General features: G+C 37.2%; 1 protein-coding gene and 1 long non-coding RNA gene across 2 annotated transcripts; one reads left to right on the plus strand and one right to left on the minus strand.

Moving 5' to 3' along the window:
- Positions 1 to 1,074: 1,074 nt before the first annotated feature.
- LOC125853863 (uncharacterized) lies at positions 1,075 to 4,066 on the minus strand. The gene is made up of 3 exons (XR_007445226.1): positions 3,941 to 4,066; positions 3,429 to 3,505; positions 1,075 to 1,280 (listed from the first exon to the last, which is right to left on the minus strand). It is a non-coding gene; the product is annotated as an uncharacterized LOC125853863 (long non-coding RNA).
- An 18,093-nt stretch (positions 4,067 to 22,159) lies between these two features.
- LOC125854544 (uncharacterized) lies at positions 22,160 to 23,056 on the plus strand. Its single transcript, XM_049534133.1, has 2 exons — positions 22,160 to 22,494; positions 22,990 to 23,056. Exons 1-2 carry the CDS (start codon positions 22,160 to 22,162, stop codon positions 23,054 to 23,056), a joined length of 402 nt encoding a protein of 133 aa, XP_049390090.1.
- Positions 23,057 to 27,721: the final 4,665 nt, after the last annotated feature.

Raw genomic sequence — 27,721 nt, forward strand, 5'->3', positions numbered from 1 at the left:
AAATGTATAGTCAAGGGACTAAAAATGGTAAGTATAAGGGTCCAAACTTGATAACATTTTGAATAGTTAAAGGACTAAATATGATAAAGGTATAGTTATGAGACTATTTTAGACCTACTTCAATAGTTGAGGGACCATTTATGAAATTCTCTAATTATGAACAATCGTAGCCAAAGAAAATTTTGTATAAAGTTATAAACCTTTTTGTAGCAAATAGTTGAATTATTCAACTACAAATTTTAAGTCATCGCTATTTAATACCTTACATACTTTGTGACAATATTTTGTTGTCACTAAATCATAGGTTGATTAGAGACAATAAAATGATTGTCACCAATTGTTTATATTATTAGTGATGAAAATAAATGTCACAATTAAATCTAAATTTTTATAGCTAAAACTTAGAATATTTAACTACAAGCTCTAATTTGTCGCTATTGTATCAATATATTTTTTGAGACAAAATTATTTTGTGTCTAAAAATTAATTAATTTTAAGAAAAAAATAATTTGTCACAAATTAAATACATCATTAGTGACGAAATAATGTCTCATTGGTAACTTTAAATTTATGACTGACAGTACTCAATAAATGGCGCCAGTACATTTTTTGGTGGGAAACTTTAGTTGACAAAACATTGCTACGAACTATTATGTTTCGTCACTAAAAGTATCTGCCTCGTACATTTAAGCAAGAAAAGTAATTTTTGTCACTAAAAGTGAACAATTAATGACGAATTTTATGTCGTAGCTAGTAATTTCGTAGTTATATATCATATTTGTTGTAGTGAACCATGTGAGCTACAAAATGGAGTTTGATGTATAATCCCCATCAAATGCCCAATATACCTTATCGGGATATAAATGTTGATATGAGTTAATGCGGTACCACTAAGTTACTGTCTATAAAATACTAAAATTGTCACGACCCGATTTCTCAAGTCATGATGGCACCTACTATAACCCACCAGCAGGTAAGCCAACCCGTAACCCGAAACAACAAGTAATGGGTCTAAGGGTAGAAATTAAACAAGGGTAGGAAAATAACACTATAAACAAATAAAGATCCCTCCCAGAACCTGGAAGTCACCAGTACAAAGCTACTACAAAATGAGTACAAGTCCCAAAACTGGACAACAGAGACTGGACTGTCTCGAAAGGAAGAAGACAAGTCTATATATACAGATGGAGACTGAAATAGTACAAAACGCCGTGTGCTCACCCCCGTCTCCAGATAAGTCTACTCCAAGATCGATCAACGCTGGCTACTAGTGCTCGGACCTGCATCACGAAATAGATGCAGAGCGTAGCATGAGTACCAAAACAACAGGTACCCAGTAGGCATCATCGGCCGACTGAGCAAGATAAGCAAAAGTAAACTGAAATGCGAATAAAGGGTCACATCAAGTGCAAAGAGTAGTAAATGGGGGGTATGTACACGAGCGTACAGGCAACAAAGACAAGCAATCTAACTAACTCCGCCGGGCTCCCATAAACCCGACGGGTACGCTCGTGCACAATAAAAGAAACCACCTGCACGGACCCCCATAAGCCCGGCAGATGGACTGACAGTTGAAGTAAAATAATGGAGCTAGAAGGTCTATCACAATATTACCAATTTCCGGACTTGTAACTGAACCATTCCCAATCATATTCCAAGATCTCATTACGTCCCGGACTTTAACCGGAATCTCTCCAACCTCCAAAACCTCAACCTACAGATGAGAGTAATCAAGACTAAACTGAAGCTTTAGTGAGGAATTGGGAATACACCACGTGCAAGCTGGACCACGGACTCGAACCGGGTACTATAGCTAATGAGTCAACCTATATGGGCTGGACCACGGACTCGAACCGGGTGCTGTAGCCAAAGGTCGGGCACGGGTGGGCTGGACCACGGACTCGAACCGGGTGCTGTAGCTGAAATCAGATCACAGGTAAGCTGGACCACGGACTCGAACCGGGTACTGTAGCTAAGCCTGGACATAAGTGAGCTGGACCACGGACTCTAACCGGGTGCTGTAGCTAAAACCAGATCACAGGTAAGCTGGACCACGGACTCGAACCGGGTACTGTAGCTAAGCCTGGACATAAATGAGCTGGACCACGGACTCTAACCGGGTACTGTAGCTGAAACCAGATCACAGGTAAGCTGGACCACGGACTCGAACCGGGTACTGTAGCTAAGCCTGGACATAAATGAGCTGGACCACGGACTCTAACCGGGTACTGTAGCTGAAACCAGATCACAGGTAAGCTGGACCACGGACTCGAACCGGGTACTGTAGCTAAGCCTGGACATAAATGAGCTGGACCACGGACTCTAACCGGGTACTGTAGCTGAAACCAGATCACAGGTAAGCTGGACCACGGACTCGAACCGGGTACTGTAGCTAAGCCTGGACATAAATGAGCTGGACCACGGACTCTAACCGGGTACTGTAGCTGAAACCAGATCACAGGTAAGCTGGACCACGGACTCGAACCGGGTACTGTAGCTAAGCCTGGACATAAATGAGCTGGACCACGGACTCTAACCGGGTACTGTAGCTGAAACCAGATCACAGGTAAGCTGGACCACGGACTCGAACCGGGTACTGTAGCTAAGCCTGGACATAAATGAGCTGGACCACGGACTCTAACCGGGTACTGTAGCTGAAACCAGATCACAGGTAAGCTGGACCACGGACTCGAACCGGGTACTGTAGCTAAGCCTGGACATAAATGAGCTGGACCACGGACTCTAACCGGGTACTGTAGCTGAAACCAGATCACAGGTAAGCTGGACCACGGACTCGAACCGGGTACTGTAGCTAAACCTGGAATAAGTAAGCTGGACCACGGACTCTAACCGGGTACTGTAGCTAAGAATCAATATCCAACCATCCGTCGCGGGAAATATCACCAAACCGATTACCATAAATAATCCTTTTAGTCCGACCCTCATATACCCCAAATCGCCGAGGAAGTATCCAATAATGAGTAAGCTAGACCACGGACTTTAACCGGGTATTTGTAGCCGATATAAAAGCAGGGCATTATGGATACAAGGTCATAAGCTGAGTTACCGACTATCAGACTCAAGTCTGCTATATCAGTCTACAAGGAGCTAACCGTCCGAAACGACGTCGGAAAAAGTTCTACTGCCCAACGACATCCGAAATCTCGCAAGTCTATGGCAACACTAGTCTAAGCCTAGACTAAGGCCAAACATACTTCAAATCAATATTATCATATACACCACCAGATATGGCTATTCAATAATATCAAGAGACATGCTGTCATAATCCAACACTTTCCCGAAATAAGGTCTAAGGCAGGAATTATAGAAATTTAGCATGCTCGACACCCGAACCCCTCCATACTCAAGCAAATCAATAAACAATTGCCTAAACATGCTCAATCTCACGAGAGAAAACCATAGCCTACCTGAAAGCCGATCACGCGTGCTCCAACTCACGGTACCGGATCTTTTCCTCTCCGAACGGTCTCCAAATGCTTCCCCACTAACAAAAGGTTAATCACCTCGTCATTACGAATATATTGACACTAAAATTATATTTTTCGGAGACGGACCCAAAATCGGGTCTAAAACGGGATTGTGGGGCCCACAATTAGAATCTCAAAATCGACTCCGTGGAAACGTCCCAAATACCTTACTAAACTAATACCCCAAAATTTTAGCACAAACAGATGCCTAAAACACCGCAAATCAGCCACAACAATTAAAATGGACAGCCCCTTGATCACCAATTTCCGGAAAAACGAGACCCTTTCAACCCAAACAGATTATACCACGACGATCCTTGCGAAAAACTCTACAAGTTAGCCTCAAGAATGACTCAAAACGGACTTACGATGATCAAGATCTCACATTTCAAAATTCAACAAAAAAACCATCCGGAAATCACCCTGGCAGTGGCTAAAAATCGATTTCTTACCTCAAATGAAGCCTCCCCTCGCGTTTCTGAGACCACCGCTAGATTCCCCTCGAAATTCTCTTGAAGTTTGCCTTTTGAATCACTTAATTTGGATTCAAAATGAAGGAGCAATCTCAAGTTGAAGTTGAAGGAAAAAAATTGGACGAAATTCGTCCTAAATTCTGGAAATTTCCAGATTCCCACTCCTCTGCCACGTGGCGTCACGTGGCTCTGCCACGTCACCGCCGCGTCAAAATTCTACAACCCTTCAAACTTAAATTTCGATGTTTCGGACTCGTTCGGAGTCGGAAAAATACAAACCTTATATGGAATCTGATTGGAAATGATATTTCGGACTCAACGGTGAAGGTGGAATTTCCATTTGGAGCTTGCTTCGATGAAAAGTGGGTCCCACACCCAGTATCGTTTTGAGCCAGATTCCACAACTGCTATCTAAAGTCTCGGGAAGTGAACAAAGGGTCGTTCTAGACCAAAATCAATATTTCGAAGCTAACCTAGCTGTCAAAATTTTCATCTGAGCACGACTTCCAAGAAGGTTGACCAAAGTCAACTTTTCAAGTCATTACAAAAATGTTTGTCCTGGTATGACGAATGATCCTTAATTATAATCCTACAGTGATAAGTAGTTTTAGAACATAGAAATTGCTACTAAAGGTCTCAATCATATCTGATGGGTGAACCTTCATCCCAAATTCGCTCGGTGCTAATTAGTGATTCTCCCAAATGAATGTAAGCTAATAAACTAAATAATACTAAAATATACTAAATTTAACTTATACCTAAATAACTCATACAACATAATATTTGATACTAAATTGGTAGACACTTTATCTGAAAACATCGTACATCATGAAGCAGATAACTTGAGATATTCATTCTAAAACAATATGATTTTAAGTCAAGAAAAAAATTATATTCTTAGGATTCATGAAAATATTATTTAGAAGGATTGAATTTATGGATGAAATCACGTAATCAAATTGTTCATGAAAAGACTGGGAAATATGATGAAGATTATGCATTCATAAGAACCATAATTTTTATATAAATCATTATCTGAAAAACTAGATTTTCTTTGGGACTCAATGGGTGACATGATAACCATTTGTGAAATCTCACATACCTGGAAAGAAGAGTACACTAGTTTGAATCTTTAACTAGATCTTGAAAACGAAGAACCCAATCCTTGCTGAGTTGTGGTTGTGTTCTTTTCTTGATTTTGATGCCAATAATGATAAAGTAGAGATTATTAGGCTCAAAAGACTTATTATAATTGTTATTGTACTGAACAAAAAAGAGATATTAGTCTTCTTTATTTTCTTAGTATTCACAAAAGAAGACAACCAAACAAGGCCCTTATCTCATTAAGGGTAAAATTGTTAAAGAAGTGTCTTCTCTATTTCCTTAGTATAAATATCAGTCTTTTTTTCATTTTGAAGACTTAGAGTATGTTGAATATTGAAATTGAATGCTCTCAAATTGTAGTTGTTAATTTAGTGTTAGTTTAATTCCCTTAAGGAATTAGTGAGTAATTAGTGGTTAATTCTTAGAATTGATAGTTAGCTTCTTCTAGCTTAATCGATCATCGAGTTACCCTCTTTGTGGATTCAATTTGGTTTTCTCGTTTTCGTTTGAGTTTGGGTTATTGTTGTTTGATCGGATTCAAATAAGTCCATTGTTGCTCATAAATTCGATTAGATTTCGATAATTTCACATATGTTTTCTTATTTCTTTCAATTGTCTCTTCCATCCTTATAATGAAGTCTCCACCAAGTATTCTCATATGTATGTCAAGTCGTACACTGCAAGAATTGATCTCTTCATTCACCTATTTATAGTTGTTAAATAGAGGAGTTGTGATATAAATAGACTTCCCTCCGATCAATCATATTTAAGTGACATAACATATTGGGCTTTGGAGAACTGGGCTACTCATTTTGACACATGACATAATCCTATTAACTTGTTTGTTTGACTTGACATGCCATGTCATTGATACGTGACATCAACCTAGGCCTCTAGGATGAAAGACATTGAGCTTAGCAAACTAGGCTCATCTATTATAGACTTTAATCAAATTCATATTTATTGAACTTAAATAGTTAATCCAATTATATTAATCCATAATATTTATTTGAACTAATATATTCATGAGTTTAATATAATCTGAATCATTTATAAATTTATATTTAATAAATCTTAAATGATTACACCATATTATATGTTTTCACCAATTAAAAGTTCTTCTCAATATAATTCCTATACCCAACTTAATGTATATACCCGACCTAACTAACCCATTAAATCCATTTCCCTATACCATTTCCCTCGTCACTCTTTCATCTCAAACCTACACAGCTCGAAGACAACTTGAATGTTGTTACTTGTTTTCGTGAATATATCCTATATCTTTTCTCTCAGTTTATATGACTACTTTCCTTTTTAGTCAGTTAAAAAGGAATGCCACATTTCTATATTAAGTAACAATTTAATTTTAGAATGTTCATTACCTTTAATGAATAAATGATTTTTAGTCACAAATATCTATTACTTATTTTAGACCACAAATTTCAATTTTTTTTTCTTTCTTAAACTCTATATCGAGTCAAACTAACTCATAAAATGAAATGAATGGAATATATATATTGATGAATGAAGTGGTAAGGGTTTGTTAAACAAAATGGTTTATTTATTTGTTTTCTAAACAGTGTTTGGCTCATGCATGATGTTAATAGAAGAGCACATCACCGAATAAAGATGAGAACCTTTAGCTCCGCATCTATTGTTGGAATTTCCACAGCTCACAGGGTTACCAATGGAATATAACTCTCTCTACGTCTTTTCTAATAATACACATCTCAAACAATACTCCTTTTTTTTAAAAAAATAATGATTAATTTTCAGTTCAGGTATTTAATTAATCAAACTTTTAACATCACCTCGATAAATCACGCTAGCCATACCTACAAGTGATAAACAACATAACTAAAGATTCCTTCTTCACACATAATTTGTTTTTTCCCAATAAAGTCAAAAACTTATTGAAAAATCACATTTAACCAAACTGGTTGTATAAAGATGTTGTATTCATCCATTTTCTAAGGTTCTTTGGACAAAAATCCAACGTAACGATTATAAATTTTTGCTAATATTAATACATGATTAGGGAATGCCTAATTCTCACCCTTGTTGTTGATTTTTTTGCGTTTGGTTTTCATTTAAAAAAAAATGTATTACCAATAATTATTGAATGATGGAATTTATCGAATTAAAGAAATTAGGGGCAATCTGAGTGACAAGAAAATTTACATTTTTTCCTTGATACATCTTTCATTTACAATTGATTCTACATATGGGTATATTCATCCAAAAACGAGTCCGGCTCTAAAATGGTTACTTTTTGGGCATTACTTATCATAAGGACCTTCCTTAAAACACAAATCAAAATGGACACTTCGTCCATTTGTGGGTGAATTGTGACATACTAACTTAACTTTATCAATTTACTCTAAAGGGAAAAAAGAAGAAGAAGATCTCTTCTGATATGTAGCGCCCAATGAATGTTCATTTTGTGGTCGGAGTCCCAAAAAACTGTGTAATAGATAAGAAAGTTCATCTTGAAATTCCATATAATTAAGATAGAATATTCATGGTGGATTTTTCCAAAAATATCCTCCAATTTCTTGGACCAAAATATTTGTACAAATTAAATCAAACTTTATCTTATTCCATACATATTATATATATTGATCAATGAAGTGGCAAGGGTTTGTTAAACCGCCACTTACACAAGATGGTTTAATTAGTTAGTCTGCTTTCTAAACAACGTTTGGCTTATGCTAAACCGCCCAACTTTTTTTTTTTTTTTTGAAATCATAGAATAAATTATAGCCACTGGCACAGTCTTTACCCTTAACCTGAGTACTTTGGGCCCACCAGCAGTTGTGAAGCTAGAAGTTCGCTTAAGAGGTGTCAAAATATAAAGAAATAAAATCGTGTAGCAGGCAAGGATTGTCACTACACAATATATATACATAAAAAAAAATTATTCTAGCTACACAATGTAATTTTCTGACAAAGGGGTGTCGATCGACACCCCTAACTACATGTGGCTCCGCCACCACGCACCGGGTGAACCCCCATTATTTAACCCCATATATATCAGAGATGTAAACCGCACTAGACAAGCTCTATGCGATAGATTCAACTCAGAAAACATTAAAAGGAATCGATTCTGAGTCATTCGTGTGAATGACCACCCTCCAAACCATCAGAGTCTTCCCAAAGAACAACCCCAATTTTAAAGATGTTTCATTTTAGTAAACTAGACTTAGATGCTTCAAACCAATATAAGAATCAAGGCTAAATGGAATTTATACCCAAAAGAAAAAGAGGACCGCCAATGCTGCATCATTCTATCTGCATCTATTATTGGTACACTTAAAGGGTTACCAATTATATATCTAGTAAATGGAATATATACACTCTTCTCATTAATTTCAACTACAGACCAAATACTTGTCTTACTATACAGAATCAGGGCCGGTTCAATGCTTACAAATATAATAAAGAAGACTTTTTAAAATTTATGTCAAGTATATCAAAATATTCTTTGATCTTGTGGTCTTAAGTATGTTACGTGGAAAACTAGAATTAACATGTTGTCATTTTCAAGCATTACAAAGAAACATATTAAAGTGAAATATAGTATCAAGTTATCAATTTTTTGAATCAAATTCTTAAGGGAACTCATACAGTTTATCCTAAAATTAAAGAATCAAAAGTGCAATTTTATTTTTTTCTCTCCCAAGAATTGTAACGTCGTGCAATTTGAAATAACTATGAAGAAGTTTATAATTGGAATTAGTAATTTTTTGAAGAAGTCAGAATCTGGAAATTTAAAGTATGGGAAAAAAATGAGTTTTTTTTTGTCAACTTCAAACAGTCATAACTCCTTGCTCAGAATGATTTAGGCGAATTTCCAGTTATGTCTGGAAAGCCCTTGGAATGATCTTTCCAACTCCGCTGAGTTTGTTCGATTCCGAGTTCTTATGAGTGAGTTATGCCCTTTGGAAGTTGGGCTGTTGGCACAGTCGCACAGGGCAGTTTAGTCCAAAAATTTTAAGGGTATTTTGGTCTTTTCCCTAGCCAATTCTTTTGGTTATATTGAGGTGTTAGACTGATTTTAAATCAGTTTTCCCTTTTTTAAAAGTGAGATTTAAGGTTTTGGAGAGAAGAGAGAAAGAAGAGGAGAAAGAGAAGAAGAAGCAAGGATTTCGTCAAGATCGGCGTGGTTTTCGTCGGGGGTGATCCCTATTAAGGTATGTGAGTTTATAGTGTTGGGTTGGTTCTTTCCCCCACACGCCAAACTCGTTTTATTTCCGAGAAAAGATTGGTTGTGTTGTTGAAGTTGTTGGGTTGTGATTGTTGAATTCTTGTGGTTGTGTTGCTGAAGTTTCTTGCTGGTTTAGTACATGTTTCCAGTTGTGTTTTTGAGTTGAAATCCACTGTATGTTGAGGGGTTTATGATCTCAAGTGTTTGTTGTTGGAACCTTTGAAGTTAAGAGGGTTTAGAGTTGGCAACATAAAGGAGAAAAGGCGGGCAGCTTGCATGAAACAAGTCTGCGTTGCAGACTTGTTCCCTCTGTGAACAAAATCTGCTCCGCGTCGCGGACAGGACGCGGACTCCACTGTTTTAGAATTTAATTTCGTAATTCTTCTTAAGTTTAGTTAAACTAAATTATTCCTAAACATCATGGGGTCCTTCCAAACCTAAATCATTACTCTTGAATCCATAATTCAATTCAAGAAAGTTAGGATCCAAGTCAAGTGAAGTTAGAGTCTAGTTTAAAAGTTAAGAAGCAAGTCTTTAAAGTTTTTTTAAGAGTCTTTATTGAACATTTTATCTTTGTTCAAGGCTCAAGTTTCAATTTAAGTAAAGAGTATAGAGTTTCACGTTAAGTAAAGAGTATAGAGTTCTAAGTTAAGTCAAGAGCATAACGTTGAGTCCATTTCTCAAAAGTTATTAGGGAACTAAGTATTCCCAAAGAAGTTTATAAATGTTTTTACATTTGAAGTAAGAAAGGAACTATGATTTCCAAAAGAGCCTTTGGGCTAAGTTTTGAGCAATTATCTCAAACTAAAGGAAAGAAGTTTGTGTTTAAAACACTTATGAGCCAAAGTATTTTTGGGAGTAGTATTGAGCATCGAATTGGGGACACGAGTTCATATTAACTCAACTCTCCATAAGAACCATGCGCCAACATGGGACTTGACGTATCATTCTTTTTAGATGATCACGTAAGATTAAGCTAGTAGATCCACTAAGTAAAGTAAGGTCCTATATCATGGAAATGTATAGGATGGTCCTTGGGCAACATGAGGTAAAACTTTGTATCATCACTAGGGCTCATAGTGGTGGTTGTCGGTTAAAGAACCTCCCACAAAAGTTATATTACTTTTATATAAGTAAAGTTGAGTTTGTTATCGTTTTATCCTTAACGAACTAAGTTGTCTACATTGTTTTACATGTTTTGTATGTATTGCATATGTCTTATTGCTTTACATTTGAGTTCTTTTACTTATAAGTCGTACAGAGCCAAGGTAAGAGTTCTCTTTTACTCTTTTCAAGCTTAAGTGGTTGTTTAGCTTTCCAGCTCGCATACTCGTACATTTCATGTACTGATGCCACTTGGCCTGCATCGTCTTATGATGCAGACGCAGGTACCCAGGATCAGCACCCAGCACGCCGTTGATCCAGCTAAGCACTCCAGAGTCAGTGGTGAGCCTCCTTGCTTCCGGAGGGCTCGGATATTTTTGTGTTCCTAGTTTTGTTTTATTAGGATGTTGCGGGGTCTGTCCCAACATCCATCTAAGTATTTTAGAGGCTTCATAGACAGTCAGTCGGTTAGTTTTGAGTCTCTCATCTATGTATATATGTAAATATTCTATTTTGAGACTCGAGTTGCCCTTTTGGGCCATATTTTATTAGTTAAGTTGTTTTATGTCTTTGCATAACATTGAGTTATTCTGTTGAATTAGGTTTCTGCTAAGTTAAGAAAGCCAAGCCAAAGGTTCGCTTGGGGCCAGCAATGGTCTCCGGGTGCCGGTTCCCCCCAGGGTGTAGGCTCGGGGCGTGACAAACTTGGTATCAGAGCACAGAGTTTAAGAGTCCTAGGGAGTCTATGAAGCCGTGTCTGTAGAGTCCTAGCTATCGGTGTGAAGCATGCCACATCTATAATTAGGAGGCTACAACATTTAGGAAGATTTCTCATTTCTTTCACACTCATTTTGTGCGTTAGTGTTTATCTCTAAAAAGTTTCTTTCTAATTCATGCTTGTGCGTGTTTTAGATAATCATGCCTCTACGAAGAGTTGGCAAAGGCCATCTTCCTAGACGTTATGTTGATGAGCAAGAGTTACCTTATGCCCCTGGAGTGCAAGATCAAGGGGAAGTTTCTAATGCCGAGTTCAGAGAGGCAATTAGAATTTTGAGTCAAGCAGTAACTAATCAGATTGGTCAGCAAAGGGGAGCTCGACATGAAGGAGTTGACACTTCAAGGATTCGCGAGTTCTTGGGGATCAATCCTCCGAGTTTCATGGGTTCGAGCACTACTGAGGATCCAGAAAACTTCATTGAGGAGTTGAAGAAGATTTTTGATATGATGCATGTGGTAGATACTGAGAGATTTGAACTAGCTATGTATCAATTAAAGGATGTTGCTAGAACTTGGTTAGACCAGTGGAGAGGGGGCAGAGTTGAGAATGCACCACCTGTGAGTTGGGGCCGTTTTGAGGAAGCTTTCTTGGGGCATTTCTTTTCTCGAGAATTGAAAGAGGCCAAGGTACGTGAATTCCTCACACTTAAGCAGGAGTCGTTGAGTGTTCATGAGTACAGTCTGAAGTTCACACAACTATCCCGCTATGCTCCAGAGATGGTTGCGGACATGAGAAATAAAATGAGTTTGTTTGTTGTTGGGCTATCTCGGTTGTCGAGTAAGGAAGGTAGGCCTGCAATGCTTATTGGGGACATGGACATATCAAGGTTTATGGTTTATGTGCAGCAGGTTGAGGAAGAGAAGCTAAGGGACAGAGAAGAGTTCAGAAATAAGAAGGCTAACACCGGTAGTGAGTCCGGGCAGCAGAAAGGTAATTCAAACCGTCCATCCTTTCAACAAAGGCAAAAGGGACCTGCTCCATCATCTGCTAGAGTACCTACACCCAGATACAGAGGGGAACAGAATGGCCAGAATTCGAAGGACTTCAAGGCTACACCAGCACAGTCTTCAGGTAGTGTGGCATAAGGAAGTAGTTTGTTTCCTGCATGTGCTAGGTGTGGTAGAACCCACCTGGGTAAATGTCGTGATGGTCAGAAAGGTTGTTTTAAGTGTGGACAAGAATGTCACTTCATGAAGGAGTGCCCTAAGAATAAGAAAGGAAGTGGAAATTTGGGCAGTAAAGCCCAATCTTCATCAATTGCTCCCCCAGACAGGATGGCACCTAGAGGAGCTACTGCTAGTACGAGCGAAGGAGCAAACCGCCTCTATGCCCTCACCAGTCATCTTGAGCAAGAGAACTCTCCGAATGTGGTCACTGGTATGATTAAAGTCTTTGCTTTTGATGTGTATGCTTTGCTAGACCCAGGAGCAAGTTTATCTTTTGTAATTCCTTATGTTGCAAATAAGTTTGAGGTTCTTCCTGAAAGACTTTATGAACCCTTTTGTGTTTCTACACCTGTTGGAGAGTCTATTCTAGCAGAAAGAGTCTATCATGATTGTCCTGTTTCCATTAATCACAAGAGCACCGTGGCTGATTTGGTTGAGTTAGACATGGTAGATTTCGATGTCATTCTAGGTATGGATTGGCTTCATGCTTGTTATGCATCGATAGATTACAGAACTCGAGTGGTCAAGTTTCAGTTTCTGAATGAGCCAGTCATAGAGTGGAGTAGCAGTTAAGTTGTGCCTAATGGTCGTTTCATTTCATATCTCAAGGCGAGAAAATTAGTTTCGAAGGGTTATGTCTATCACTTAGTCCGAGTTAAGGACTCTAGTGTTGAGATACCTCATATTCAGTCAGTTCCTATAGTAAGAGAGTTTCCAGAAGTTTTTCCTGATGATCTACCCAAAATTTCTCCTGAGAGAGAAATAGAGTTCGGCATAGACCTCATTCCAGATACTCATCCTATCTCTATTCCGCCATATAGAATGGCACCAGCAGAGTTGAAAGAGTTAAAAGAGCAGTTGAAAGATCTCCTAGAAAAGGGTTTCATTTGACCGAGTGTCTCACCTTGGGGTGCTCCGATCTTGTTTGTGAGAAAGAAAGATGGTTCCCTCAGGATGTGTATAGACTACCGCCAGTTGAACAAGGTTACCATCAAGAATAAGTATCCTTTTCCGCGGATTGATGATCTTTTCGACCAACTTCAGGGTGCTTCATGTTTCTCAAAAATTGCCCTCAGATTAGGTTATCATTAGTTAAGAGAAAGAGAATGTGATATTCCAAAGACAACCTTCAGAACCAGATACGGTCATTATGAGTTTTTGGTCATGTCTTTTGGTTTGACCAATGCACCGGCGGCATTCATGGACCTTATGCATAGAATCTTCAAACCTTATTTAGATATGTTTGTTATCGTCTTCATTGATGACATACTAATTTATTCAAGGAATGAGATTATGCTAGCCATCTCAGAATAGTTCTTCAGACTTTGAAAGATAAAGACTTGTAAGCCAAGTTCTCTAAGTGTGATTTTTTGCTTGAGTCTGTGGCATTCCTAGGCCACATTGTGTCTGGTGATGGAACTAAAGTTGATACTAAAAAAATTGGCGTAGTGCAGAATTGGCCTAGACCCACATCTCCAACTGAAATTAGGAGTTTCTTGGGTTTAGCTGGCTATTATAGAAGATTTGTAGAGGGGTTCTCATCTATTGCATCTCCTTTGACCAAGTTGACTCAAAAGACAGTGAAATTTCAATGGTCTGAAGCTTGTGAGAAAAGCTTTCAGGAATTGAAAAAGAGGTTGATTACTGCTCCAGTTTTGACGTTACTAGAAGGTATTCAAGGTTTTGTGGTGTATTGTGATGCATCTAGAGTTGGTTTGGGTTGTGTCTTAATGCAGAATGGCAAGGTTATAGCTTATGCCTCCAGACAGTTTAAGGTTCATGAGAAGAACTACCCAACCCATGACTTAGAGTGGCTGCTGTAGTGTTCTCTTTGAAGATATGGCGTCATTACTTGTATGGTGTGCATGCTAATATATTTACTGATCACAAGAGCTTTTAATATGTGCTTACTCAAAAAGAGCTTAATCTCAGACAGAGGATGTGGTTAGAATTACTCAAGGATTATGACCTGAGTATTCTTTACCACCCAGGTAAGGCTAATGTTGTTGCTGATTCTTTAAGCAGGTTGTCTATAGGTAGCACCGCCCATATTGAAGAAGAAAAGAGAGAGTTAGCAAAAGATGTGCACAGACTGGCACGCCTGGGAGTCAGACTTATAGATTCCGCAGAAGGAGGAATAACGGTGTTGAGCGGAGCCGAGTCATCACTAGTGTCAGAAGTGAAGGAGAAACAAGATCAAGATCCCATTTTGCTTGAGTTGAAGGCTAATGTTCAAAAGCAAAAAGTATTAGCTTTTGAACAAGGGGGAGATGATGTTTTGAGATATCAAGGTAGATTGTGTGTACCTATGATAGATGGACTCCAAGAGATGATCATGGAGGAAGCTCACAGCTCCAGCTATTCCATTCATCTGGGTTCCACAAAGATGTATCGTGACTTGAGAGAAGTTTATTGGTGGAATAGCATGAACAAAAGCATTGCAGAGTTTGTTACTAAATGTCCAAATTGCCAGCTAGTGAAAGTTGAACACCAAAGGCCCGGTGGTTTGGCTCAGAATATAGAACTTCCTAAATGAAAGTGGGAGATGATGAATATGGATTTTATCACAGGGTTGCCAAGGTCTCGCAGACAACATGATTCTATTTGGGTGATTGACAGAATGACAAAGTCAGCCCATTTTCTACCGGTAAAAACTACCTATTCAGCAGAAGATTATGCCAAGTTATATATTCAAGAGGTGGTGAGACTTCATGGAGTCCCAATCTCCATTATTTCAGATAGGGGTGCACAGTTTACTGCACAGTTCTGGAAATCTTTTCAAAAAGGCTTGGGTTCAAAGGTGAACTTAAGTACTACCTTTCCTCCTCAAACTGGTGGGCAAGCAAAACGTACTATTCAGACTTTAGAAGATAGTTGAGAGCTTGTGTGATTGATTTCAAAGGTAATTGGGATGATCACCTACCTCTCATTGAGTTTGCGTACAACAACAATTATCACTCTATCATCCAAATGGCTCCATATGAAGCTCTTTATGGGAGAAGATATAGATCTCCTATTGGATGGTTTGAAGTTGGTGAAGCAGGGTTGATAAGACCAGATTTAGTTCACCAAGCTATGGAGAAGGTGAAAGTGATTCGAGAGAGATTGAAAACAACACAGAGTCGCCATAAATCCTACACTGATGTTAGGAGAAGAGCATTAGAATTTGAAGTAGATGATTGAGTATATTTGAAAGTTTCACCCATGAAGGGGGTTATGAGGTTTGGTAAGAAGGGGAAACTTAGTCCCCGGTATATTGGACCTTATCGCATAGTCAAGAAGGTGGCAATGTAGCTTATGAGTTGGAGCTACCACAAGAACTAGTAGCAGTTCATCCGGTTTTTCACATCTCTATGTTGAAGAAGAGCATAGGCGATCCTTCGTTGATCATACCTACTGAAAATATTGGGATCAAGGATAGCTTATCTTATGAGGAAATTCCTGTTTAGATTTTAGATCGTCAAGTTCGCAGGTTGAGAACGAAAGATGTAGCATCAGTCAAGGTCCTTTGGAGGAACCAACTTGTCGAGAAAGCTACTTGGGAAGCGGAAGAGGAAATGAAGAAGAGATATCCATATCTCTTTGAATCCGGAGGAAATGCAGATCAAGGTACTAATTTCCTTCTTAGTGCTCTTTAATTTAGAGTGAGCATGTAGTTGTTGTTGTTGTTGTTTGCATGGTTGCTTGTTGGGTGTTTGAGTTGATGTTACGCCCTTAGCCTAGTAAGAGTAACCACATTCGAGGACGAATGTTCCCAAGGGCGAGGTATTGTAACGTCGTGCAATTTGAAATAACTATGAAGAAGTTTATAATTGGAATTAGTCATTTTTTGAAGAAGTCAGAATCTGGAAATTTAGTTAAGTATAAGAAAAAAATGAGTTTTTTTTTTGTCAACTTCAAACAGTCATAACTCCTTGCTCAGAATGATTTAGGCGAATTTCCAGTTATGTCTGGAAAGCCCTTGGAATGATCTTTCCAACGCCGCTGAGTTTTCTCAATTCCGAGTTCGTATGAGTGAGTTATGCCCTTTGGAAGTTGGGCAGTTGGCATAGTCGCACAGGGCAGTTTAGTTCGAAAATTTTAAGGGTATTTTGGTCTTTTCCCTAGCCAATTCTTTTGGTTATATTGAGGTGTTAGACTGATTTTAAATCAGTTTTCCCTTTTTAAAAGTGAGATTTAGGGTTTTGGAGAGAAGAGAGAAAGAAGAGGAGAAAGAGAAGAAGAAGCAAGGATTTTGTCAAGATCGGCGTGGTTTTCGTCGGGGGTGATCCCTATTAAGGTATGTGAGTTCATAGTGTTGGGTTGATTCTTTCCCCCACACGCCAAACTCATTTTATTTTCGAGAAAAGATTGGTTGTGTTGTTGAAGTTGTTGGGTTGTGATTGTTAAATTCTTGTGGTTGTGTTGCTGAAGTTTCTTGCTGGTTTAGTACATGTTTCCAGTTGTGTTTTTGAGTTGAAATCCACTGTATGTTGAGGGGTTTATGATCCCAAGTGTTTGTTGCTGGAACCTTTGAAGTTAAGAGGGTTTAGAGTTGGCAACATGAAGGAGAAAAGTCGGGCAGCTTGCATGAAACAAGTCTGCAACGCAGACTTGTTTCCTCTGTGAACAAAATCTGCTCCGCGTCGCGGACAGGACGCGGACTCCACTGTTTTCAGAATTTAATTTCGTAATTCTTCTTAAGTTTAGTTGTCTTAAATTATTCCTAAACATCGTGGGGTCCTTCCAAACCCAAATCATTACTCTTGAATCCATAATTTTATTCAAGAAAGTTAGGATCAAAGTCAAGTGAAGTTAGAGTCTAGTTTAAAAGTTAAGAAGCAAGTGTTTAAAGTTTTTTTCAAGAGTCTTTATTGAACATTTTAACTTTGTTCAAGGCACAAGTTTCAATTTAAGTAAAGAGTATAGAGTTTCACGTTAAGTAATGAGTATAGAGTTCTATGTTAAGTCAAGAGCATAAAGTTGAGTCCATTTCTCAAAAGTTATTAGGGAACTAAGTATTCCCAAAGAAGTTTATAAATGTTTTTACATTTGAAGTAAGAAAGGAACTATGATTTCCAAAAGAGCCTTTGGGCTAAGTTTTGAGCAATTATCTCAAACTAAAAGAAAGAATTTTGTGTTTAAAACACTTATGAGCCAAAATATTTTTGGGAGTAGTATTGAGCACCGAATTGGGGACACGAGTTCATATTAACTCAACTCTCCATAAGAACCATGCGCCAACATGGGACTTGACGTATCATTGTTTTTAGATGATCATGTAAGATTAAGCTAGTGGATCCACTAAGTAAAGTAAGGTCCTATATCACGGCAAGGTATAGGATGGTCCTTGGGCAACGTGAGGTAAAACGTTAAATCATCACTAGGGCTCATAGTGGTGGTTGTCGGTTAAAGAACCTCCCACAAAAGTTATATTACTTTATATAAGTAAAGTTGAGTTTGTTATCGTTTTATCCTTAACGAACTAAGTTGTTTACATTATTTTACAAGTTTTATATGTATTGCATATGTCTTATTGCTTTACATTTGTGTTCTTTTACTCATAAGTCGTACAGAGCCAAGGTAAGAGTTCCTTTTTACTCTTTTCAAGCTTAAGTGGTTGTTTAGCTTTCCAGCTCGCATACTCGTACATTCCATGTACTAATGCCAGTTGGCCTGCATTGTCTTATGATGCAGACGCAGGTACCCAGGATCAACACCCAGCATGCCGTTGATCCAGCTGAGCACTCCAGAGTCAGTGGTGAGCCTCCTTGCTTTTCGGAGGACTCAGATATTTTTGTGTTCCTAATTTTGTTTTATTAGGATGTTGCGGGGTCTGTCCCAACTTCCATCTCAGTATTTTAGAGGCTTCATGGATAATCAGTCGGTTAGTTTTGAGTCTCTTATCTATGTATGTATGTAAATATTCTATTTTGAGACTCAAGTTGCCCTTTTGGGCCAGATTTTATTAGTTAAGTTGTTTTATGTTTTTGCATGGCATTGAGTTATTTCATTGAGTTTGGTTTCCGCTGAGTTAAGAAATCCAGGCCAAGGGTTCTCTTGGGGTCAACAATGGTCTCGGGGTGCCGGTCCCGCCCAGGGTGTAGGCTCGGGGCGTGACAAGAATCTTGGTCAGCACATTGTTCCAATCGGGCTTTGCATCATAAAACATCACCACATAGTTTCTTCATTAACATTACTACTACCAAACAAATGGAAGCACAGAGAGATGTTGCTAAAATAGGCTCAAAAGGGTTTGCTCTAATTGACAAATACTTTGGTAAAAGCGAGACAATTTTTCTGGAAGCCAGAGCCGGTACCAGATTCTGGGTGACACAGCAGAGCTACCACTATCACTACTATTCACCTCGCGTTTATCGGGCAATTCCTTCGATTAAAAAACGAAGCTATCACTGCTCCAAGTACACCACCAGTGGCTTTAAATAGTTACGAGGCAACTCAGTTGCATGATTGTATGTATCTCACCAATTATTCTAACTGACGCCAAATGCGCATTGCTGATAATATATACTAGTTGGTACTGATTTTTCTCTTGGTATAATCTTGTAGCAAAACCATGGTTATATGTTATGTATGTGTTGTATTCTTAATGTAATAACATCACCCCTTGTCGTATATATATCACCACAACTCTATAATCTAATATATAATGTACATACATATACTAACACTACTACAAAGGAAGAATTCTTTAGTAATGGAAAATTTGGCTGTTAAAAGTCGAAATCCCATCGCTAAATGTTAACAATCCTTAAAAGCCGTAATGTTAAAATTTATCGACTGGATTTCAATTGTGTTGAAGGTATGGTTATATGTCCTTTTTAGCGGCCGGATATTCACTCCGTACACATACTAATTTAACTATCAAAGCTACTTTCGTTTATGGTATGTTAATAGTTTCAACACCAATACAATTAACAACCAAGTTTTCCGTTGTTAATGGTCATTTCAATATTTGATAAGCCAATTATAAAAGAGTTCCAAATATCCCATTTTCATTTGTTATTGTACGGAGATTTATACTAGGGATAATATTAATTATTTCATACAGAGAAACACCCGAAAATATATTAAATAGTTAAACTCATATAAAAATTCATTGTTAATACAAGAACTATTTTTTTTTGGTTCAAAAGGATAGTAGTATATTATAATTGAATATGCGTTAGTACAAGAGAGTGGAAGAGCATAGCTACTGCTATCATGCAGGGAGGAGGGTAGGGTTGATCGATTACATAAATTATTACTACTAATGGGCGTTATACGCCTAACAAAAAGAGTTCCAGCTTTGTCTGCTTCCAGATACTTTACTGCATACAAAGGGGGAACTGCCAATATCAAAACAAAGTTAAAGCCCGTTTGGATTAACTTAAAAAAGTAGCTTTTAAATCAAAAATAAAAAGTCAAACTTAAATGACTTTTAAGTCGAAAAATAAAAAGTAGGGGTGACCTACTTTTGGTTTTTGACTCATTTTAAGTCATTTAAAACTTATTTTAAGTCATTTTTTAATCTTGCTAAGCACTTCCTAACTTATTTTAAGTTATTTTTTATATTTGCCAAACGCTTTCAGAAGTCAAAAACTAACTTAAAAGTAGGTTTGACTAACTTTTAAGTCAATCCAAACACCCTCTAGTCTTCTTTAACTTAGTGCCCTCCTTGCTAGGATATCTTCCACTTTGTTCTCTTCCCGATAGTTATGGTGCACCAGAGGCTCCCCAATTACTTGATTAGATGTCTGCAATCAAATAATATATTGTAGTATGGTGGATGATAATCTTTTAAATATTTGATGATCTCTTCGCAATGTATGGAGACTTCTAAAGGTGTTAAATTGTGTAGGATAGCCAACCTAAGCCCCTTCACTAAAGCTGATATTTCTGCCATGATAGGTGTTGAGGTTATTCAGGAAAGATATACCATATTCAAGTTGTATGATATATCTTTATCAACTCCTAAGAAAATAAAAAATCCAACATCTATAATTAATAAGCTACCATCTTTAAACCACCTAACCTTAGTAAAATCCCTCTTGAACTTCAACTTGTTTCGTATTTTCTTCAATGATAGATTCTCCATATTGAAATTCTTGATCTATCAAAAAAATAGTTTATGTAAATTTAGTAACAAAGAATGAACTCCTCTCAACTGAAGAAATTTTTACCACCTAACAAATACAAGAACTTGGTTCTTGTAATACTAACAAAATACTTTGTAATTATGACATAAACTACACACAAATTTATCATGGAAAACCTCCTTGCTCAAGGGAAGAAAAACTACGACCTACATCTATTAGGATTTCAAAAACTTTCACTAAAACTTCAAAGATCAATTTTATATTACAACTCTATAATCTAAGAGACTAACTCTAGTATCTCAACTCTAACGATCAACTATCACCATTGTCTGTACTCTCCAAGAAGTCAAACACACTTCTTATAACATCTTGCCAAATCATTTTCAATATTAGAATAATTATCACCGAATAATGACTCTAAGTTAAACTGACAATATGCTAACTTTAAAAAGAAAGCCTAACTCCAGTTCTTTTTTCTTCTACAGTTATGTGCTCTTTGTGCCGCCTCTTGCTCTTGCCAAGAATCCGGATTTCAGTGACGCAAAAGGTAAGTTTTTCATTGTTAAGATTCTCCTTTTATAGTTTCTTGTTTTACGCATATGAAAACCCTAGTTGAGTCCTATGGTGGTGTCACCCCCCGAGTCTACACCCTGGGCGGGACTGGCACTCGAGAACCATTGCTGGCCCAAGCGAACCCCTGGCCTGACTTACTTACTCAGCGGAAGACTTAAACTCAACAACAATAAGTTTTTATATGAAAAGCTAGAATGTTATAAAAGAACATTCAATTGGCCATTAAGGCAAACTCAAGTCTTAACATGGGCAAAATAACAATGAAAAGACTAAAGAACTAACATCTGACTATCTATGAAGCCTGTAAAACAACTGAGATGGGTGTCGGGACAAGACCCCCGATCATCCTAGCAAATGAAATACTGAAAAGAACTAAAAGCAATAAAAGAGTCCTCTGGAATGGAATGCAAGGAGGCTCACCACTGACTTTGAAGTGCTCAACTGGATCAATGGTGTGCCGGATGCCGATCCTAGTTACCTGGATCTGTATCATAAGACGATGCAGGCCAACTGGAATCAATACATTGAATGTACGAGTATGCGAGTTGGAATGCCAAAACAACATAGGCTTGAAAAGAATATAAAAGGAACTGAAGAACTTACCTGGCTCAACTCAACCCAACATAACTGAACTCATTTCAATATAAAGCAGTTTAAAAGAAGTGCAATATTAAGAAAAGTTGTTTAAAACATGATGTCAACTCTGTGTGTATGCAAATATACAAATAACTCTAAGATATATGTAAAAATACAAATAAACTGATATATATAAAATACAAAGTACTGTTGTGGGAGTTTCTTTAATCGACAACCATCACATAAGAGCTACGTGATGATACGATGATCTCCCTCGCTGCCAGCGCATCCTATACTTTGCCATAGGTAGAGGACCTGAAATACTACGTGGATCCACTAGTCTATGCGAAAAGGATTCATCTAAAAAGTATGCCTTTGTGTGAGTTCTGCTATAATAACATTTACCACTTCAGCATTGATATGGCACCGTTCGATGCACTTTATGGGAGGGGATGTAGATCTCTCATGAGATGGTTTGAGGCTGGAGATGTGAAACCTTTGGGGGTTGACTTAGTGAATGATGCTAAGGATAACATAGGAAGCATTCAAGTTTAGCTCCTAGCAACCCAAAGTCGACATAAAAAGTAAGCAGATCGTAAGGTAAGGGACATGACATTTCAGGCTGTTGAGAAAGTTCTTCTAAAAGTGTCACCCATCAAAGGGGTGATGAGATTTAGCAAGAAGGACAAGATTTGTCCTCGCTACATTGGGCCATTTGAGATTCTTGACTGTGTAGGGCCAGTGGCTTATAGGTTGGCTTTGCCGCCTAGCCTATATGGGGTCCATCTAATGCTTCATCTTTCCATGTTGAAAAAGTATCATGGTGACGGAGATTACATCATTAAGTGGAACTCAATTTTGTTGGCCAAGGACCTTCAATATGAGGAAGAACCAATTGGAATTCTTGATTGCGATGTCCAGAAGCTGAGGACCAAGGAGATGAAGTCTGTGAAAGTTCAATGGAAGCATTGTCCGGTTGAGGAAGCTACTTGGTAAACCGAGAAGGACATGCGAGACAAGTATCCATAGTTATTCAATGATTCATGTACTACTCTATTCTTACCTTAGCCAGTTTTTCCTAGTTTATCACTCGGGCATGAGTAATGGGTAAATTGGTATCTATTGTAATGACATGTTCCCATCGTTATGGAAAAGCCAATGGGGAAATAATTTGAGCAAGAAAACTTTTAAGTAGTGACTTGGAAATTTCTAGCCTAGGCCAGACTTGGACGAAATCTGAATTAGGTGAGGTCTAGGGAAATCTGGTAATGAATGGGGGATTTAATTATGAATTTGATCACATGAGTGGATAGCCAATATGACAAGGAGCATGTATGGCTTTACGGAATCAAATTCGGGTGAGTAGAACTCCCAAAAGTGATCTTGGCGTGAAAGGGTAGTTTTAGAACATCTAGGTTTGAAGGTGTGTTGTGAAATAGGAGCTTGGAACTCAAATTCCAAGCTTTTATCTCGGTGCAAGCCGTCGGAGCTGCTGTGGTGGGATAGGGTCCGCCGTGGCAGGTCAGTCGCGAATTAAGTCAAGGAAAAACCCCGATTTCGTTATTTTCTGCAAACCTTCGTTCTTGAGAGCTAAGAGGTGACCCTGGGCAGTTTCTTGACAGAGTCCCATGAATTCTAGCGCTAAAGATAATATAATTACTCCCCTAATTCGAATTTTGACTCTTAGAACTTAGAATCTTGGGTAATTATCATTCAGGGAGGGTGTTGGCTTGAAGTTTATGATGGGAAAAACCCTAGTTGAATATTAGTATCTTGCGTTTGGCTTTGGATTGATAGCTTGATTATTATCCGGGTAAATTAAGCCTTGTTTATTGATCCTTGCGTTAAATTGCTTGTTTTAGACGAAGAACAAGTTGAAATACTCTGGAAAGGGAAGACTCAAGTATCATAGAGTAATCAGGCTTGGTTTCGAGATAGGTGATGACTTGATTTCCTGTGGGGGATTTAATTATGAATTTGATCACATGAGTGGATAGCTACGATGTTAAGGGGACTGTACGACTTTACGAAATTGAACTCGGGCGAGTAGAACTCTCGAAACTGATCTTGGCATGAAAGGGTAATTTTAGAACATCCGAGTTTGAAGGTGTGTTGTGAAATTGGAGATTGAAACTCAAATTTTGAGCTTCTATCTCCGTGCAAGCTGCCAGGGCGGGATTATTACCGCTAGGGCGGGGCCGCTGTGGTAGGATGGGGTCCGCCGTGGCGGGCCAATCGCGAATTAATTTGGGGAAAAACCTCAATTTCATTATTTTTTGCAAACCTTCGTTCTTGAGAGCTAAGAGGCTACCCAGGGGAGTTTCTTGATAGATTCCCACGAATTCTAGTGCTAAAGGTAAGACAATTACTACCCTAATCCGTATTTCGATTCTTAGAACTTAGAATCTTGGGTAATTATGATTGGGGAGGATTTTGGCCTAAAGTTAATGGTGGGAAAAGCCCTAGTTGAATATTAGGATCTTGGGTTTGTCCTTGGATTGATAATTTGATTATTATCAGGGTAAATTAGGTCTTGTTTATTGATCCTTGCATTAAATTGCTTGTTTTAGACCAAGAACAAGCTGAAAGACTCCAGATAAGGAAGGCTCAAGTATCTTAGGAGTAATCAGACTTGGTTTCGAGGTAGGTGATAGTTTGATTTCTTGTTTGTGTGATATATGTCGGGTAATTGCCTCATTGTATACATGCATGTATGTGAATAAGGAAATATTAATCAAATCTAATGAAAATGAGTATGTGTGAACAAATTACATGTCATGAACCTATTACTTGATTGTATGACTAAGAGTACGCTTCATTATTGGTGTGATTGTGACTGTGGTTGTGCTGACTGGATCGGGTGTCACGTTCCGACACATATATTGGATCGTGTGTTACGTTCTGACACATATATTGGACCGGGTGTCACATTCTGACACATATACATTGGATTGGGTGTCACGTTCCGACACACTAACAATTTGGGAATGGGATCCATGAGTGGACCACTTGTGATTATTACATTCATGTCTACCTGTCATTGATATTTGGAATTTGTATGTTGCTCCTGAAATGATAAGTTGAATTATGCATTTTGTATATGTGTGTTTAGTATGTTGTAATTACTCGTTGTATTTCACTTACTGGAGTAGCCGTGTGTTCCTACCAATACACTGTTGTTTGTGTACCGATACTGCACTTGCTCGTTCTTTGTTGAGTACAGGGCATCTTCAGGCTGCTACTAATAGACCTTAGCTAGGGGATAATTGACAAAGACATGATTTGAGGGTGAGCCAGTTCTTTCAGGCTGCCATGGATCCTCTAATTGTTTAGTCCATTCTTTTCGGACTCAGACTATATAGTTGGACTTATTTTGTATGTTTAGTTCTGGGGTTGTACCCCTTTTTCTTAGACTTGTTGGTTAACAAAGTTTTGGTACAATGACTTTCAGTTCTAGGGGTTAAATTTCCGCAATAGTTGTTTGTTAGACCTTCAGAGTTTATGGTAACTCCGTATTTATTTAGTCATTTAAACCTGCTTCTGTATCTTTAAATGTTTTAGCTTCTTAAAAATTGCTTAGTCAGGTTGTAGTAATGGTTCTCCCACCAGAGGGTTAATGTGAGTGTCAATCACGACATTCTGGGTCGTGACAAAAGTGAATTGCATCCTTAAGAGAAAAAAAATTGATCTTGAAAAAAATAATTAATTAATTTAAATTACTCCAACACACTTTTCTAAAGGAAATTTTTTGATGAGTAACATAATTTTAATACAAAAGTTTAAGATAACATTAGTGCAAATAATTGTCCTATCGTCTATATTAAAAGTTTCACATTTTCCTTGGAAATATCATTTTCTTCTAAGAACGGGAGCCGTTATTCTATGTTAATTACATATACAATGCTTAGATGTATTAATCAGATTAACTGATTAAAAATATTGAATAACTTACACTAAATGTACGGTTCATCCAATTACAATGAGAAAGATTCATATAGACTAGAGATGATGTGCATAAGTCTTACAAAATAAAATCGGTGCTTATGACAAACATTATCATATCTATGGGAGATAAGTAGTATGATGACTTTTTAATTATATTTTATAACCCCTAAAAATTTCTAATAAAAAAATATATGCAAAGAAAAAATTGTTATTGTTAGATAACAAAATATATTGTCAAACGGGCCTACATGTGCAATGCACGTGCCCATAAACTAGTTTGAAAAAATATCTTGAAATAAAAATTCTAACACCAAATTCAACAAAAGTCAATTAATTTTGTATTATCTATATCTTGTCTTATATGAGTTTCGTTACGACCCAGATAAGAACGAAATCATGACAAATTTAAATTACCATAATCTATAATATAACAGTTTTTATGCTATAAGTGATCTTATATGTGCAATATTTTTTACTAAAACCTCTCAAATAGTTTCTTAATTTGTTCATCCAAATTTCAATTATACAATTTACAGAAGGTTGTTACAAATATTTTTCATATAAGCACATTGATTTGCCCCTATATATGTATGTATCTCGGTCTTAATAAGACTTGTACTACTGTTATCTAAGGATTTGTTTGTTCAGTATTGATATTCATCAAGCTTGTCAAATTTGAATCTGCAATGACAAACTATATTTTCATATAAGGGCTTTGATTAGCCCCTATATATATGCATCTCAGTCTTAATAAGCCTTTTACCACTGTTCTCTAAGGATTTGTTTGTTCAGTATTGATATCCATCAAACTCGTCAAAACTGAATCGTCAATGACAAACTATATATATATATATATATATATATATATATATATATATATAAGTACTAGTTTTGATGTACGTGCATTGCACCTGAATATCAATCCATGTACTACACTATTTTTAAAAATAATGTCAATATTATTAAATAAAAAAATTAAATACATAGTTATCAATAGAATGATGAAGTATAAGTTCCCATGAATAGTGGATGTAAAGTTTCTTATGATCACTATTGAAAGTTGTCATATCAACATCCGAAAAACACATATAACTATGTATAGTATAAATCTAGATATAGATAACGTGATCATACACTTCTCTTTGGCCTCCAATTAAAGTTATTTTTTTCCTATTATTTTTTTAAAAAATTTCTGATTTTAAAATTAATTTTAATATGTAAAAATAAAAAAGGCACTCTTAAAATCTCTTATTTACACCTCTTAAATATGCTTTCTCCTCTCTCCCCTATAGTGCATTTCTTAGTTATAATTATTGTATTGTTGGAGTTCTTACTTTTAATATAATCACGACACGTGCATTGCACATGTGTCTCATATAATATACTATACAATGTTGTAAAATAGAATTAATATTACTAAATTAATTTTTTTGTAAATAATTATAATTGAAAAACATTGAATAAGTTCTTTTAAATTATTAATATACATTGTCATAGAGCTAATTGTTTTTTGAGACCAAAATGACCAGATATCATTGAAACATTTCAAAATACATTACGGGAGAAAGTGACATTTCTTTAGTAGTATTGTTTTTTACTTTACTCAATTTTGTAAACATATTTAAACAACAAAATAGAAAAAAATAACAATATGAAAAGGTCACAAATGTAACACCCCGAAAATTCTACCTCAAATCAGACCTTGCAAATTTTCTGCAATCTGGTGCCACGAAAGGCATCTACCACCCGTAGAGGTATCTACAGACCATAGGTGGGTCTGTGGAACCATGCTCTTGAAAATTGATTTTCATGTCTAAAGTTCATAAGACAACCTACGGGTCGTAGAAACATCTACGATCCGTAGAAGGGACTCATGGAAACCAAGTCCTGAAACACTCTCAGTAAACTTTCTACAGACGAGCATGACGACCCGTCAAAATTCTTATGGACCATAGAAAGGGTCCATAATCCCAAACATAAGAAATCCAGAAAACTGAGCATGACCATAGATGGCCTTACATAGATGACTTCTGTCACTTTTTAAATGGAGTTATTTTAAGTATTTTCCTTACCCTTATAAATCTAAACCTCAACATCTTTACACCTAATTAAGGTTACTAGAACCTCTAACACAAAGCTGAGTTGAAAGTTTTCTTACTGATTGGGTTTCAAATTAAGATTCTACTTAGGTCAACATCAAATGACAATATCTCTCAGCTTATAAAG

The sequence above is a fragment of the Solanum stenotomum genome, chromosome 1 (assembly GCF_019186545.1).
Source record: "Solanum stenotomum isolate F172 chromosome 1, ASM1918654v1, whole genome shotgun sequence".
Taxonomy (NCBI): Eukaryota; Viridiplantae; Streptophyta; class Magnoliopsida; order Solanales; family Solanaceae; genus Solanum; species Solanum stenotomum.

Bases quoted from the DNA above. Each gene is read 5' to 3' on its own strand.
- LOC125854544 (XM_049534133.1), top strand. From the start codon at position 22,160: ATGACATTTCAGGCTGTTGAGAAAGTTCTTCTAAAAGTGTCACCCATC. The intron at 22,495-22,989 runs GTCTGTGAAAGT...GTTGTGAAATAG, and splicing joins CTGAGGACCAAGGAGATGAA to GAGCTTGGAACTCAAATTCC.